Source organism: Heptranchias perlo, chromosome 2 (genome assembly GCF_035084215.1).
Source record: "Heptranchias perlo isolate sHepPer1 chromosome 2, sHepPer1.hap1, whole genome shotgun sequence".
NCBI classification, from domain to species: Eukaryota; Metazoa; Chordata; class Chondrichthyes; order Hexanchiformes; family Hexanchidae; genus Heptranchias; species Heptranchias perlo.
In genome coordinates this window covers 39959193-39976887 of record NC_090326.1, presented here as the reverse complement: position 1 = coordinate 39976887, position 17695 = coordinate 39959193, and the positions used below count along the sequence as shown (strand labels likewise).

The window sequence follows — 17695 nt, the reverse complement described above, 5'->3', positions numbered from 1 at the left end:
GCCTCGGGCTCCGCTGACCGGGTTTTCGTCCCCCCCCTCCCCCCCCCCCTCCCCCTCCCCCTCCCCCCCCTCCTCCCAGAAACAGGTCATTTTGCCTCGGGCTCCGCTGACCGGGTTTTCGTCCCCCCCCCCCCCTCTCTCCCCCTCCTCCCAGAAACAGGTCATTTTGCCTCGGGCTCCGCTGACCGGGTTTTCGTCCCCCCTCCCCCCCCCCCTCCCCCCCTCCCCCTCCCCCCCCTCCTCCCAGAAACAGGTCATTTTGCCTCGGGCTCCGCTGACCGGGTTTTCGTGCTATTGGTTGAGGGATGAGTCCTTGCATCACTATGGTAACGAATTGTTACCTGGGGCCGCCGACAGTGACGACTCGCGCCGCTCCGGGGGCCGGCGGAATGGAACAAGTGGATGGGGACAGAATGCGAGGCGCGTCTCCGCTTCCCGCCCGCACAGCTGCCTGAGCGGGGCAGGGAGGAGGGCAGCAGAGCAGTCCCCAGCATGGGCAACGACTGGAAAAGGGCCTGCGACAATCTCACTCTAAATTACAACAGGTACTGGCCAGTCTCACCCACCACAGAGAATCAGCACGACCATCGGCACCCAGCGTAAGATGCGAGGGCTGTACAAAGAGAAGGAGCGTCTTAATAACTGGGGGAGGGGCGTAATGCATCTTAAATCATTCCCATCTGATGATTATTTTGTTATATTGCAGAGTTAAAAAGAAAAGTTACTTCTCTGCCATTGGTGAGGTGTGGAAACATCCAGCGACTCGAAGTAACTATGGAATGAACCATCTTTATTCAAACCAGTTTCAACAGGTAAGGGTGGTTATAATGTGCTGACGGCCGTCTGGTGGTTTGTAGCAGGCAACACCCGGGATTTATACGGTAAGGCTTCGATTGCGGTCCAGGTTTTGAGTGTTTGCAGTGTTGTTGCTTCCGTTGACTCCACTCTGGAGTCCAGCCCAGGTCTTCAAACCCATCTTACTGATGTGGAGATGCCGGTGATGGACTGGGGTTGACAATTGTAAACAATTTTACAACACCAAGTTATAGTCCAGCAATTTTATTTTAAATTCACAAGCTTTCGGAGGCTTCCTCCTTCCTCAGGTAGAGGCAGCAGTGATCATCTCGGAGAGGAGCAGCACTGAATACAATCCCTTTTAAAAGGGTGTCACTTGGAAAAGATAATGCCGAAGATAATCTGCACAATATTTGTTTTCCCACGAAGGCAAGAAACTGGATACAGCCTTTAAAAAAATGTACCTTATGCTTAAAATTGTCGTTCGTCAAAATAAGAGCTGTAGCTACGAGAGAGGTTTGCATGCTGCTGGCTAGTTAGTTTTTGAATGATTTGAGAGCACGAGTAGGGGCGACCACGCTCTTATAAATTTAACCCTGTCTTTTTTTTAGTTTTTAAAGTCCAATGAGCCCCTGAATAATTTTAAACCCAGCTTTATACAGCACTGGGGTTATATACACTTTTTTTCAAAATATACTTTATTCCATAAAATTTGAAGATACACACAGTTTACACACAGTTCAAATAAAGGACACAAAATGCAGCAAAGCAGTTCAAAGCAATACAGTGCAGATCGTACACACTATGATATTATTACAATTTTGAAACACTGTACATATTTTCTAATACATTCCGTACAATATAAGGTGGGGTGGCCTTACACAATGGCCTTTCCCCATAGAGCCTTTCCATAGACCACATCTCGCTTCAGTGCGTCCCGCAGCACGTACTCCTGGACCTCGGAGTGTGCCAGTCGGCAACACTCAATCGTGGACAGCTCCTTCAGCTGGATGACCAACAGGTTTCGGACGGACCAAAGGGCCTCCTTCACCGAGTTGATGGTCTTCCAGCCGTGGGTGATCTCTGTCTAGGTGTGTGTCCTGGGCAATGGCCTGTAGAGCACAGTGCCCTGTGTTACCAAACTGTTGGGGTTGAACCGGGACAGGTACCAATGCATCTCTCTCCACTCCCTCTGCACGAAGGGGCAGCCTATCAGGAAGTGGATAATGGTCTCCTCCCTGCCGCAGCCTCGAGGGCAGCTCGTGGTGGCGCTGAGATTCTGTGCGTGTAGGAAGGACCGCACTGGGAGGGCCTTTCTCACCACCATCCAGGCTACATCCTGGTGCCCGTTTGTCAGTTCTGGGGACAAGACATTCTGCCAAATGGCATCGACCGTCTGGTCAGGGAAAAGCCCGATCGAATCCACCCTCTTTTCTTGCAGGACTCTCAGAACAATTCATGTCGACCATTGTCTGACGGCCTTGTGGTCAAAGGGGTTCCTCCTCAGGAACTTCTCCACCTGGGACGAGTGGGAGGGGGGAAAGTCCAGCTGGTCGGGACGTCCTGCGCCTGCTTGGCCAGCGTGACCAGACTCAGCCCTCTCAGTGTGTTGGACAGGTAGAAACTCAACACGTAGTGTCACTTGGTGTTTGCGTACTGGGGCTCTATACACATCCTGAGGCAGCCACACACAAAGGCGGCCATCAGGATCAGAGCGGCATTGGGGACGCTGTTCCCCACTTTGTCTGGGGGCTTGTCCGTGGTGCGCCTGCGGACACGTTTCACCTTGGACCTCCAAACAAAGTGGTGTCCACGCGGTGACTAGCCCAAGCAGTGAGATCGTCATCCGAGGGGTTCTCATGCTACTGGGTTCCAGGGTCCACAGTTATAAACTCATTTTTGCATCGCTGTGAAATGGAAGTTGCTTCACGTGTGCAAAAGTGGCTGTATAATTGGACAAACAGATTTTCTAAGTATTACAGGCAGGAATGTTGACTATGTTGATATTGAGATGTATTTTATTGACAACTACTGTTTTCATTCTTATTGAATCTACACACATTTATTGATTTTTAGAATTAGATATAAAAAGTAAGTGTAATAAACGTCATTGTAGTCTGGCTATAGTGTAAGAGTGTAAAGTTTATATTAGGGAAACATGATGAGAAGCCATAGGATGTAATAATCCACCTGTAGGCTGCCTTGTTAACTCACCAATACTATAAGCAACTCACCAATACTATAAGCATAAGAAAAATATTCATATCCAACTACTCATCATGATGTATTTGGTTTGCCATGTTAAATTAGTAATTATGATTAAAAAGGATTAATCTCAGTGGCAACATTGTGAAAAAAAATCTGTACAAAGCTGTTCTTATTTGTGAAATTAACTCTCTTACATATGAAAAGAAAAGAGCTTCATGGAGATGATGCCAATGTGTGATATAAATAGAGGATGCTTGATGGACCTCAGTGCTTGGCTGAAAAGTAACTCTCCCTTGATGGAAAGCTCATCGTAGGAGCCAACTAAAGTAAACAAAATGATGCCAGTGCTGCTGGAATTACCAAAATTCGCTTTGAGACGGAATTTTGCCCAGTGTACTATTTCTGGGAGTCGTCATTGGCAAATATAAACAATGACCGCTGCTATCACACAGGTCACTTCCCCCATTTTGGTCTGCAGGCCAGCATTGTCCATACGGGCCAGCATTGTACGTTCAGCAATGTTCTCCTGTATGGACTGTCCCAGGCAATGTCACAATTGTAACTGTTGTCACAGTTGTAAATCATAAGTATGTAGTTGCTTTAAAGTCATGCTTGTGATTTCAGAGCAACTATGCATGCATGAATTTATACATGTGCAATTATCCATTGTTCCTGAACCTGAAGTATGAATGGGGTAGAAGTTTATATTACAGAACCATTTCCAGTTCTGTAATAGAAAATAGTGTCTAATTGAGGCAGGACTCAAAAGCTGAGTATTTATCACCGGGAAAACGCCCCTACTCTTCTTCAAATAGTGCCCAGGGATGTTTTATGTTCATCTAAACCAGCAAACGGGGCAAAGGACGTCACCTCTGCCAATGCAGCACTCCCTCTACTGCACTGAAGTCTCAGCCTAGCTTATGTGAAGGTCTTGAACCCTATTCAGATGAGAGTGCTGTCGTTGAGCCAAGGTACAATTAAAAATTGATAGTTAAATAATAAGCAAAGGAGGAGCATGGATATTTTGGTTCTCTAGTCCTTGTTTCCTTTTCACCATGGATGCTTAATCTCTGTACATCTCCATCTCTCATCAGTACAATCTCCAGGCCCTCTGCATTTTGCTCAAACAGTGCTCCAACCATTTACTATCACCCTCCTCCACTCAGCTGAACTGGTTCTCAGACTCAACAACTCTCTTCCCTATATTACAATAGCGACAACACCTCATTAGTTGTAAAGTGCTCTGGAATGTCCAGAGTTCGTGAAAAGCTTTATATAAATCCAGGTTCTTTCTTACATACACACTCCCTGCAAATAAAAGATTTTACAGTGGAATCCACATGTTTCCCCCTAGGTGTGCTTGACTTTTCGTAGGATCTGCAGAACTCTCTTTGTTCCAGTCCTACTCAAGTCCACTCCCTGAACTCTTCCTCCCTTACATTTATTGTGTTGAGTGTTCTTCTTGAGTGTTGTTGGAGCTGCACTCATCCAGGCAAGTGGAGAGTATTCCATAACATTCCTGACTTGTGCCATGTAGATGGTGGAAAGGCTTTGGGGAGTCAGGAGTCACTCGCCGCAGAATACCCAGCCTCCGACCTGCACTTGTAGCCACAGTATTTATGTGGCTGGTCCAGTTAAGTTTCTGGTCAATGGTGACCCCCAGGATGTTGATGGTGGGGGATTCGGTGATGGTAATGCCGTTGAATGTCAAGGGGAGGTGTTTAGAGTCTCTCTTGTTGGAGATGGTCATTGCCTGGCACTTGTCTGGCGCGAATGTTACTTGCCACTTATGAGCCCAAGCCTGGATGTTGTCCAGGTCTTGCTGCATGCAGGCACGGACTGCTTCATTATCTGAGGGTTTGCGAATGGAACTGAACACTGCAATCATCAGCGAACATCCCCATTTCTGACCTTATGATGGAGGGAAGGTCATTGATGAAGCAGCTGAAGATGGTTGGGCCTAGGACACTGCCCTGAGGAACTGCTGCAGCAATGTCCTGGGGCTGAGATGTGTGGCCTCCAACAATCACTAACATCTTCTTTTGTGCTAGGTATGGCTCCAACCACTGGAGAGTTTTCCCCCTGATTCCCATTGACTTCAATTTTACTAGGGCTCCTTGGTGCCACACTCGGTCAAATGCTGCCTTGATGTCAAGGGCAGTCACTCTCACCTCTGGAATTCAGCTCTTTTGTCCATGTTTGGACCAAGGCTGTAATGAGGTCTGGAGCCGAGTGGTCCTGGCGGAACCCAAACTGAGCATCGGTGAGCAGGTTATTGGTGAGTAAGTGCCACTTGATAGCACTGTCGACGACACCTTCCATCACTTTGCTGATGATTGAGAGAAGACTGATGGGGCGGTAATTGGCGGGATTGGATTTGTCCTGCTTTTTGTGGACAGGACAAACCTGGGCAATTTTCCATATTGTCGGGTAGATGCCAGTGTTGTAGCTGTACTGGAACAGTTTGGCTAGAGGCGCAGCTAGTTCTGGAGCACAAGTCTTCAGCACTACAGTCGGGATGTTGTCGGGGCCCATAGCCTTTGCTGTATCCAGTGCACTCAGCCGTTTCTTGATATCACGTAGAGTGAATCGAATTGGCTGAAGACTGGCTTCTGTGATGGTGGGGATACTTCCCACCTTTTGCCAGTCTGAGTAGTTACCCTTAACCCCTACTCTCTTTTCTGTTTTGTAGCCAACTTGCTATTTATTCTACTACCTGTCCCCTGACTCCACATGCTCTGATCTTAGTCATTAATCTACAAAGCAGTACCTTATTGAAAATCCAAATATATGACATCAACTGCATTACCCTTGTCTACCCTTTCTCTTACTTCTGCTCCTTCCTCTTCTTCACCCAGATCTGATGAGGAGCGCTGCTGTTGCTCTGCTTCCTCCAAATACAGCCCTGCCTGGATGGGAAGGTTCTGCAAGGTGCAGCACACCACTATGATGCCGGAGACTCTCTGTGGGGAATATTGTTGGGTACCCTCAGACCTGTCGAGGCACCTGAACCTTTCAGAGCGATTTTAAAGCTGAGCGGGATCAGTGTGGCTGAGGTGGATGGGAAGCTGTCCAGCCCGGCACAGTGTGAGGCTCGGCAAATTTTAACTCCCTAGCCTCATCTATTTAATCGGAGAGAAGTCTTCTGCCATAACCTGGTGAGAAGAGCTACAAGGCCGGTCGGTGGGAGTGGGATTTGGGGTGGTAGGATTCCACCGCTGGGAACCCAATCAAATGGTTCCCAGCATTTACTGTTCTGGATAGCGTACAGACGTTTGGAGAGGAAGAAAAGTCTGGGGCAGGGGAGGCTTGAGATTTCCTTGTGGGGCCCTGAGGAGCAATCCTGGCGGCCAGCAGGGAACGGGTGGTCCTGACGATCCGGATTCTTTCCCCTCAGTCTGGTTCAGTAATAACTGAAGTCGAATACATTTTAAAGTCCAACACATCTTTAATAGCAGGGTTCTTAGTCTGCAGCATTGACTTGGACTCCTGATAGAGTCCCTCTATGCTGGCAGAGCAAGAACAAAAACATACAGAAATCCACACGTTTTTATACAGATGAATAGGGTTGGAACATACTTAACGAGGGTCAACACCAATCATAAGCCGGGCATAGGTTGCCATGCGAGGTTACATTATTTCCGACCAATCATAAATCGTCCATGTGCTGATCATGCTGCTGTTAGACATCAAAGGGGATAACTTCCTCACTTTCCAACTTGGAATGTTCTTCCCTGTTCCTTCTGTTCCTTATCTCCCAACCTGGAATGTCTTTCAACTTTGGCTAAGCTCGTTACCTATATTGATCTGCCATAAACATGGAGACATTCAGACCAGTCCTTGACTCACATCAAAGCCTCTACATTGCTAAGACCATGCAACCCTGCTGACTACGCAAACATATGGCCCAGCAGGAGGGCCAGGCCACTTGTATCAATCTCAGTTACTAACTAATTAACCCTTTCTAACCATTTTGCATTCTGCTTCTTTGCCACGTAGGCATTTTAATATTTTACTAAAAACTGACCACGTAGGGATTCTCAGTCCGTACTCCCAATTTTGCGCACCCGCCCCGTTCCCACCAATTGGGGTGGGTTAAAATCGTCCCTCACTTTACTTTCTTTGCAGTTTTCTTGAGGGACAGTTCCCTCCACGCCATCTCTTCTCTCTGCTCTTCCTCCTCAGACACTTTCCCATTCAAAAGCAGAATATGCAACATCTGTCTATTCAACACTTCCACAACATTGTTACAGGTTCCAAATATTATGAGAAGCCAACTTGCATGTATTTCCCGCAATCTATTATATTACAGGGCTGATACTTACTGTGCGCCTACCACCCTGATGTTATATCATCCTTGGGTTTATCAATGTATCTTTATTAGTGTTAACGCATGTTAAATTGAATTTTGCCTGGGATTGGTAACTGGTATTATTGGGTGCTGGGGCCTGCTGTATGGCCATTGTGCACAGCGCACCATAATGTGCTGGGGCTCATTGAGGCCTCAAAACTGAAGTGAATGGCTTAATAACCCTATAAAGCACTCACAGTACTTAGAGGGCACATTCACTACCTGTATAGAACAGACACGGGGTGGTAGCACCATTCGGCCATGTTGGTTCCTCTTTCTCAAAGGGGAGTGTCATAAGTTTCGGGTCTGACTCAATACCCACTCTCAGGTACAGAGGTGCTAGTCACTCCCGTAAGTGTTCTAGATGTCTTGCATTCAGGAGTGTGCTCATACTACCCAATATCTGATTATATGATCACGCAACCCAGGGGCGTAATAGTAGAACTCCGATGTGTTCTGAACCGGATGTTGTGTCTTGTACAGGTTTCCTCGTGCACTTCCCCAATCTTTCCAAAGACAGACTGAGACGAGGCCAGATAGGAATTGTTAATATGCTTTAATTACACACAGCAAGTGTATGTACAGAGTAGTCAAAACAAATTCAACTTGCTTCAATCAATCTCAGTTTTCTCCTCAAAAAATGGAAACAAATAATAAACCATGTGCTCTGTCGCTTTCGTGGGTGGATGTGCTTGTTTTTGGCATTTCCTTGCTTTCCAGATAACTTCTAACTGAAAAAAACTGACTACCTGGAGCTCGCAGTGTCCTGTTTAAAACCTGACTGTGTCCATGACTCCCTTTTTCCTGTGTTCCCAGATTTTGGGAGGGTTGTGACTCTGACTTCCTCCCATCTCAGCGATTGGCCAGTAGGCTTAATAAAATCAGCTTTCTCCTCCCTCCCCCAGCAACCATGGTTTAAAAAAAACATCTCCTACCATTCTCAAAATGAATGGGACCATCCTGGCTAATAGGCCTGAGATGAGACAATTGACCCTCATTGTACTAGTTTGAAATAGACTAAGCTGTGACATTCCACAAACTAGCCTGTCTTGCTTCAATAGACATCTCCAATGGCTGCACCCAGTGACGTTTTTTTTAAATGTGTGAAATCACTTTGTTTTAAAATATAGCACTTAAACATAACTGAATACTAAATCCTTTTTGTGAAGAAAAAATTATCAAAAATCCTGGAACATGCCAGGGCTTTGGCTTAGAAGTTGTAGGCAAGTAGCTGTATGTTGACCCAGCAATTTGCTACTTATAGCTGAATTATTTTTGCTTTTGGTACTGAAACTGTTCAAACCTTTTGAAGCTGCACCACATTTCCTGTCTGAGGCTGTTTGTCAAGGGAACTGTAATTGTGTGCAGCTCAAATAGGACCCATGGGCTATAAAGCAACATGTGAGCAAACTTAACCTTTTTTTTAACCTCCATGAGACCACCAGATTTCTTCCTCATCTGCTTTGAGGTTAGGGGCCTCCCCACAGGCTGCAGTGGAGCTGCTCTTGACTGGGAGTTGACCTTAGCCTCCAAAAAGGACCACTCATATAGCAGAACTTCAAAGCTGCTTCATTCGCTGGAGCACTTGTGACTAGCGTCCTTGCTCCAGCAGGACAGCATTAGAGGCAATTAATGGCCCTTTAAGAGCTGCTGGCTCAGATAACCCACTGCTTTACTTTGGCTCCCCTCTCCCATCGCATTATATGCTCTGCAGCGGGAACACTGCAAAAATATGTTAATGAACGGACCTCAAGTTATAGTACAAGAACAGCTCATTGCACTATCGGCGCGAGGTGCCCAAAGAGCAATGCTTCCACCAGCACTCTGTGGGACCACCTTATCGCCACTGTATTTGCTGCTTGCGATATGGTTTCCTCTCTATCGAGGAGAGAAACTCTAATTGGATGACCTCTTTCTGAACATCTCCATTTTGCCCTTGAGGAAAATCCTCCCTATGGATTGTCACTTTAACTCCCTCCTTCCACTTCCAATCCACTTTATTGACTTTAGCCTTCTCCTCTGTTCCAATCAAACTCAGTGTAAACTCTCATCATCCTCCTAGGCGCTCTGCAGTCCTTTGGACTGAACGTTGACAGTGGCAACTTTATACCTGGGGCAAGTCTTTCACTTTCACAAAGGGAGCCTGAATCGACAGGGTCCTTGACTGTGCCAATGCCTCTACTCTCAAACCCCCTCTCCCAACAATGAAACGATCTCTCTTGGCCTTACCTTCCACCTACTCTGTATTCATCAGATCATTTTCTACCACCTACAACACGATCACAGCACCAAGCACGTTTTCCCTCCACTCACTGCTTTCCAAAGGAACCGTACCCTCTAGAATGCACTTGTTTTTTTTCCACTATCACCTTCCTCCAGCTGTCCTCTCCTCAGCATTTTCCCATGCAACCGTAGCAGGTGCTCGCCTTTTCCCATACCATTGCCCAGAGGCCCCAAACATCCCTTCCATGTGAGACAGCAATTTGTGTACTTTGTCCAATCTGGTAAACTATATCCTGTGCTCACATTGCCATCTCCTTTACTGCAGCTCTGACAGCTCTATTTTTAGCCTCTTGCATTGTTCCAATTAACTTTGATGAAAGTTCAGAAACATTTAAGATAATTTTCCGATTTTGTGCTACAGCAGAGAGCCTCAACTACTGGAGGCTCATAATAGAAGTAGGATCACGCACTGTGCATGATTTTCAGCCTATTTAATGGAGGGAAATTGAGTGCAGCGCAGGCCCGTATTTCCAATATGCGCTTCTGGCAGTGTAAAATCAGAAATTTCTCCCAATATTTCATCCGTCTCCTGGGTGCACTGCAACCCTTAATCTGAGTATTGATTTTAGCAACTTTAGACATAGCTATTAATCTCTCTAATTTTCTTAGAGTGGGGTGTTGGGAGTGGACAGCAGCCTGTCAGCATCTAGGTTGAGGGCAGATGGGTTGCCATGTGGTCAAATGGATCCTTCCTCAGTACACAGTCCTGGCAAGGTCTGCAACTATGCCTTTTGTCTTTTCAGGTGCTGGTGGTCTGCTGTGCGTTTCCATCATTTTCTGTTTTTATTTCAGATTTTTAATTTTCACATTTGTTATTTTCACTCCTTTTAAAGCCTCACTCAGATGATCTTCGTACATCATTCGCCAGTTTTCACTGCTTTCCAGCTTTTCAATTAAAAATTGTTTGGGCATTGCACACTTTAGGGTAAATTTGAGTCTTTAGTACTTGGGTGTGGAGCATCATTTAGCGACAGCGCAGACAGGAAAATTGGGTGTGGAAGATCACATGCTTGATATGGAGCATGCCCAATTATCCTTCCATTTAAATTCAACAGGACAAACTAGTGAATAAGAGCCATAGGGTTGATTCAGAAAGGCCCTGCTGGTGGTGTGGAGACATGCAAGCAGCAGGAGCCGGTCAGAAAACTGGGTGCCCAACCATGTGATCTAGTCATTGGATGGCTGTTTTTCCAATGGGCCCTTTGGGCCCAACAAAGGAGGCTGCACTGCCGGCAAGCGTGGGCCTTTTATAAATATTTAAAACAGCTGGGTACATTTCCATCTCGATTTTTACATCCTTGGGCAGGGTAGTAAGGTGGCATCGTGGAACCCTCATGAACCCCTCTTACTTATCTCAATTGAGTAGAGCATTCAGGATCCCTAAAGTAATACCCAGCCTCATCTTTTTGTAAGGTGCATCGTCAAACTCAGCAGCAACCATGAATGAAGAAAAGTATTGGCAGGTGGGGCAAAAAGCAGTAATACAAAAATGGAGGATTACTCAGCAAAATCAACTAATGCATGGGTAATATGCAGCAAAAGGTGTCTGAAACACAAACAAAAAATAACTTCCTGAAAAACCTATTTTCGCACCCAGTTTTCCAACCATTTCAATTAACGGGCAGAAAATCATGCACAGTGCATGCAGAAATTTCCAATATGCACTTCCAGTGGAGCAAGGCTCCCTGCCAGAAATGCAAAGTTTTAAACAACACTTTTATCTTTAGAAGCAGAGATGTAGCAGAGATGTATTAGCAACTCAGAAGAGGGCCAAGACAACAACAGAAACCCCAAATGAATATAACAAGGAACCAGGAGTAGCTGCGGAAACAGAGGCTACAAGAGACAGGAAGAGAGAACTTACAAATGCTGCTTTATGTAGAAAAAAACAAAAATGGAACTGCACTTAAAAGAAATATCTCAGGAAACGCTGTTTTTTTTAAAAAGTACAACCTTAAGCATTGTCAGGTCAACATTTCTAGGTAAAATGTTTTTAGGAGTGATATGGCATTCAGTTATAGCGATTGATGGAAAGTCTGCTCTTTCTGCTAGCTGTAAGGATGTCATGTAAAATCTGTTTGGGCAGTCTCGGGTGAGTTCCTAGTGAGTCCAAATACAAAAGATAAAACAAAACCATAATTTGCCAGAATTGATGATCTAATTTAGAGAGAATGGGGTAAATTTTCATCTTCACAATCTGGGTGGCAATCTGGTGGAGTGGATCAGTGGAATGAAAATTGGGCGGGTGATCCTTGCTGACAGATTACTGCCCAGGTGGTGAAGACGAAAATTTACTCCAGCGACTGACTGGTGTGAGAATTGGAGCAAAGACACATTACTGCCACAGAGGAAGCTCTTCAGAGGTTGGGTTAAGGACCATTGTTGGCCTCTGTCAAGGGAGCTTCACGCTGCACCCAGCTTGTGTTATACCTGACTGCAAGTGCTTGATGCTGCGCTGACACTGGGGCCTGGAAATTCCACGTGGTGAGTTGTTGCACTTACGCCAATGGGGAATGAGTTGAGCTGGCCTGGAGAGCTGTTTGCACCAAATTCTGTGGGTCTGCTCATTTGCATATGCATTGGAGCAGTCATCAGTGTAAATCCCATGTAAAACAGAAGTAATGTGCTGAGGTACTTGGAAATTAGAGTGCAGCTTTTTAAAAGCCAATTCTGGCTGAAGGTTATAGCAACCTGGGGACACCAGGTATGGAAGTGCTGGGCGCTCGTGAGTTCATTGTCAGCTAGCTTGACTGGATGACTCATGACAGTTTAGTGCCACTTTACAAGAATTTCTAACAGGAGATCTGGCAGAGACAGGCAAAGAAGGCAGCAGGATGCTACAATTTCACTGAGTCCAACCTGCAAACCCTGCTGGATGAAATAGCACAGAGGGGAGAGAGAATGCTGATCATCTGTGGCAGGAAACTTGCCAAAAAAGCCAGTCGTCTCATGTGCAGGCAGATGTCACGGAGTGCCAACTATTTCTCACTCTTGGGGCTGCAGACCAATGCTGGATCAAGAGCAATAACCTGATCAGGATAGACCAGGCAGCCCAATGGCCACTCCCCTTTTCTTCCCTGGGCACCAGCACTCAGTTCACTCTCTAAAAATAATAGCTGTACAACTAATCCTTCACAATGCACTCTGGTTAAGAAATGCACTAGAATCAAAGAAAGGTTACAGCACAGAAGGAGGCCATTTGGCCCATCGAGTCCGCTATGCAAGAGCAATCCAGCTAGTCCCACTCCCCCGCCCTATTCCTGTAGCCCTGCAAATTTTTTCCTTTCAAATACTTATCCAGTTCCCTTTTGAAAGCCACAATTGAATCTGCTTCCCCCACCCTTTCAGGCAGTGCATTCCAGATCCTAACCACTCGCTGTGTAAATAAGTTTTTCCTCCTGTCACCTTTGGTTCTTTTGCCAATCACCTTAAATCTACGTCCTCTGGTTCGTGACGCTTCCGCCAATGGGAACAGTTTCTCTCTATCTACTCTGTCTAGCCCCTTCATGATTTTGAATACCTCTATCAAATCTCCTCTCAATCTTCTCTGTTCCAAGGAGAACAACCCCAGCTTCTCCAGTCTATCCACGTAACTAAAGTCCCTCATCCTTGGAAGCATTCTAGTAAATCTTTTCTGCACTCTCTCCAAGGCCTTCACATCTTTCCTAAAGTGTGGTGCCCAGAACTGAACACAATACTCCAGTTGTGGTCGAACCAGTGTTTACACTAACTTGGGAATCTTATAGTATGGCTACCCATCTTCCCTAATAGTAATTAACTGCATACACAAAATTGCAAAAACACATTCCTGCAGGATGATGCCATAACATCTCTTACTTCAGCTCTCCCATGCTATTGGCACACATTCCTAAATTGCTAGCCTTCATCTAATTAATTCAATCCTGTTGCAGGAAAAAGTGGTGCATAATGCTGGCAAGAGACAGGCCACTGGAGGGGGCATCCTCAACCTGAAACAATCACACCATACGAGGAGCAGGTCATGGGGAGGCACTCTGCTTTTACCATGGGAGATGGCGAAGTTGGGAGCAAAGTGCAGTGAGCGGGTTAAACACCAAAGCCACTGAGGTATCCCTGTGAAAAACCACTTCTACACCATCACTGTCTCCTTAAACCCAAGGGGGTAATGCTCACCCATTCTTAGGTTGTACCCTCCTTTGCTGCAGATCCACCACAACAATGGAGGGAGGACACAACTACTTCCTTGTGACCTATGAGGATGATGGAGATGAAGTAGAACTCAAACCTACCCATGAATTCCTGCAGAGACCTTCTGTTCCATGTTCTTCTGCCCCAACCCTCTCTAACTTACCCCCGTGTCACTTGCTTCTTCACTCCCTCGCACCAGCTCAGATACTTTCACCCAGGGGAATCGGATAGTGTAAGTGAGGACGTGGCACTGAGTGATTCATAAGTACGAGCAAGTGGGAGGAGTGGGAGGAGATATGCCACCTTCCAAGCAGAGGCTGAGGAGAAGTCTGCCTATGGCTTTGAAGACCTGAGACCTATGGGCACTCGCCTGAAAATACGGATGTTCACATCGCAACTACCTGCAGGCTCTCCGATCAGTTATCCGAGGATGTGCGGCAGCTGACAGCTGTGACTCTTGGGTCTACTGTTCTCATTTGCGTCAACATCAGGGAAGTTTTTTCTTTGGTGCAGGCACCGGCAGAGCATGCGGCAACTTCTTTGGAAGCTGCAGCGGACCCCCACCTGCCGAGAAGCTGCCAGGGACCAGTCACTGCATCCACCTCCACAGAAACACAGCTCCGGTGGCAATAGAGGAGAGAACTACCCTGCATACCAGTTTCCAAACCACGTGGGCAGCGATGCATGCTGTTGTCTCTCGCGGCTTTCAAGATCTGATAGCCATTGCTAAACCAGTGCTAGTGCAGGGCCCAGTGGAGTGACGATGGCGGGAATTGACCTGTCTGATACTGCATCGCTCAGGACATGCCAGGTATCTGGCCTTCCCTCTCAGAGGATAGAAGGCAACACCAGCTGCCCAGGAACAAACTGCAGAGATGCAGCCAGCAGCAGCTCTCTAACAGGAGAAAGCTGCCATGAGAGGAGGGCCACCTTAATTCCATGTCCCCTTTGTAGATCATGAGCAGCCAACCACATCTCCTATTACTGGCCCTCAAGTTGCACCCAGAAGAAGATAGGCCTGTTTAGCCACCCTGTTGAAGAACGATGTTGGGAAAATGTAGGTTGGCTTCTATTCACATTAGACTTTGTTGTATTAAAATAGAATATACTCGTACATTGTGGTTTGTTATTTATGGAAGCTAGCGGTGTATAGGAAAATATGCACTTATTTGGTGTTGACTTATTCAATTGGGTGATGATTATTTCATGGTCAAGTAAGGGCAAAGAGGACTGATATTATTATGTTCGAGAATGGTTACTGATTGAAGTGTCGGGTCTTTAACTGAAGTTTGAGGAGAAGGAGTTAAAGCATTGGTGTCAAAGGTAGACTGTGTTAAACAGAAGAGTGTACTTCAGTTTTGCTCTGATGCCCCTTGCAGCAGTCTCTGAAGAGTCCTCTGCGTGATGGTCATCATGATCCTCTCCTCCATGTACCTCTGCCTCCACAGCAGCTAAGGCCACAATACAGCAGTGTCCAAGTTCAGGCCTTTTTGTATGGTGAAGCTGTGCAGGGCACAGCAGGCTACAATTATGCATAACTTATAAGCTGGAGCACGCTCCCGTCGCAAACTCTGAAGTCATCCCTTTTAGACCCCGATAGCCCTCTCAGTTACCACTCTTGTAGAGGCATGTGCTCTTTTGCTGCTCTTTGGGCCATTCTTAGTGTGGTCATTATTCATGGGAGCAGGGTATAGGCTTTGTGACCCACAGGCCATCCATTAACATTATTTCTTTCCCTGAAGAGGTCAGGGAGGGCTGAATTTCGAAGGATGAAAGTATATCTTGTGTTGACATGCAGGATCCTTTGCACGTTGTTGCACACAATCTGTACATTTAGGAGTGAAAGCCCTTCCTAGTAAGGAAATTGAGAGGTTTTCAGCAAGAGCTGGCAAAGCAACTTTTGTACCATCAATTGCACCCAGAACCTTGAGGAAAAAAACTGGATAGGCCCTATCTCACTGCTGTCTTGCTGTGATGCCAAAGATGATAAATTCCCCAGCTGCCCTGTAATGTACATCAGTCACCTGATGAATATACCACCCTTTCTAATATTACAGAGATGCTCTGTGGCTTCCTGAAATGACTCTGTGCCTCAAAAGTTGAGGGTAGTCGTCACATTCATAGCCACAGAGGATGCAGTGCAGGCGGATGACCATGGTTTCAGGTCATCATGCAGTAGGTGGGAAGGCTGCCCATTAGCTCTTTCGAGCTCATCCCTCTAAGGTCGTCATATCATCTGTGTTGTCTGTATATTCTATAGAGTGAGGGTAAAATCTGATGAGGTCCATCCTCCTTAAATTCTGCCTGACGCTGCTCAATCCTCCATGATAATGGCATACAAGCGTGTGCCCATAGGGAATGCAGTACTGCTCCTGAGAAGCCCCCACTGTGGGTGAGGGATGAGGGGGAATGTCAAAATCTCCTGGTGGTCTCACACTCTTGGAAGCAAATTAGGTCTGTGCAGGCAGAATTCCAATTTCCGATTGGGCCTGGGGTGGAATGAAATTCAGTCCACCCCAAACATAGCCCCAGATGTCGGAGTGGGCGGGGCCAAAAGAAGGGACTTTCCATGCCAGGAATTGGGTCTGTGCAGGATTGCACTTTGAGACCGTTTGCATTGGCCCCTCTTCCCTTTTTCACACAAGGCCCCCTCCATCAACATCTAAACATTGGATGCGGGGGCTAACATGCAGACCCTACATCCAGTGTCCCTGCAGTGCAGGAAACACAGTGAAGGCTGCATTTCCCTTATTTGCATATATTCCCCATGTATGGGCAGGTGCAGTTTCCCCCAAAAAATCAGTTAGCGGAAGGCAGAGGGGAGGCAGGGTCACAGCAGAGCGTGTCTGCGAGTTCTTTTCCTCCTCCACCTGCCTCGGATCTGCCGAAAGATCAGCAAGGGGAGGTGGAAAGCCCAGGGCAGTATATCTAGCACATGTTTTACCTGTCAGCTTTCTGTGCCACAATTTGGGTGTCACATCTTATCTGCAAATTTATTGCAGGTGTTTCTCTCAAATTCTGTATCCATCAAACAGCAACAGATCAAAACTGACCAGATAGTAATCATACAAATCAGAAATCGGCAATAAATGATTAAAAATGGAAAAATTAGGTCAATTACAAGTCAATGATCTAATTTTGAATGACGATTATAAACCACTTGAGCTCCTTTTATAGTCCATGACATCGCAGACCCTCTAAAGAGATTACAGCTTTATAATCACTCTTGGATATCTAGTATCCTCATTTTAATCTATATACATACGTATGCGTCTCGTGCGCATAACCAGTACTGTGCAAAGAGTGTTTTGAGCATTAAAATATCTGAGGATATGATTGCTATGTTGCACAATGTATACCAGTCCTATTGCTTGGGTAAAATTAATTACAAGCCTTTGTGTTAATCCAGATTACACCTGACTGCAATTTAGAATTGGATCTATCTTCTATGTACAGAAATGGTAGTAAGTCAGAAACTGATTTGACAAAAAATGGTGAGTGCTTAAGCTTTGTTAAGATATGCTACAACATATAGTTCAGTTTTTAAATCTTACAACATAAGAAAATCTGTAATAAATTTAATTTTATTCCCACAGATGTGTTATTACAGACCAGGAACAAGGTAATTAGTATCTTTGATTTACACTATGTACGATAAATACTATTAGTTGAGTTGGGAGACTCCTTTACTTCCGGCTGAGGATCTCAATACATTAGTAAATCATCACTGCTTTTAGGATTTATATTCTCTTGTTTTGTTTCTCAGAGAATTGCTTTGAAATGTTGATATTTATGGGGGCAGATTTTACACTTATTAGGTGTGAAGGATTGCCTGGGCGCAGCACACAAAGGAAAATCGGCCTGGGGGCCATCGAATACCTAAGGAAGCCC

General features: G+C 45.9%; 1 protein-coding gene across 1 annotated transcript in view; it reads left to right on the top strand.

Annotated features, from left to right (window-relative positions):
- Positions 1-347: 347 nt before the first annotated feature.
- Positions 348-17695, top strand: part of LOC137337942 (uncharacterized) — a 33366-nt gene continuing 16018 nt past the window's right edge. Inside the window, exons 1-4 of the mRNA XM_068001775.1 lie at positions 348-545; positions 707-812; positions 17214-17298; positions 17401-17426. Coding sequence (XP_067857876.1) covers positions 403-545; positions 707-812; positions 17214-17298; positions 17401-17426 — 360 coding nt within the window. The 5' untranslated portion in view covers positions 348-402. The remainder of the gene's footprint in view (positions 546-706; positions 813-17213; positions 17299-17400; positions 17427-17695) is intronic.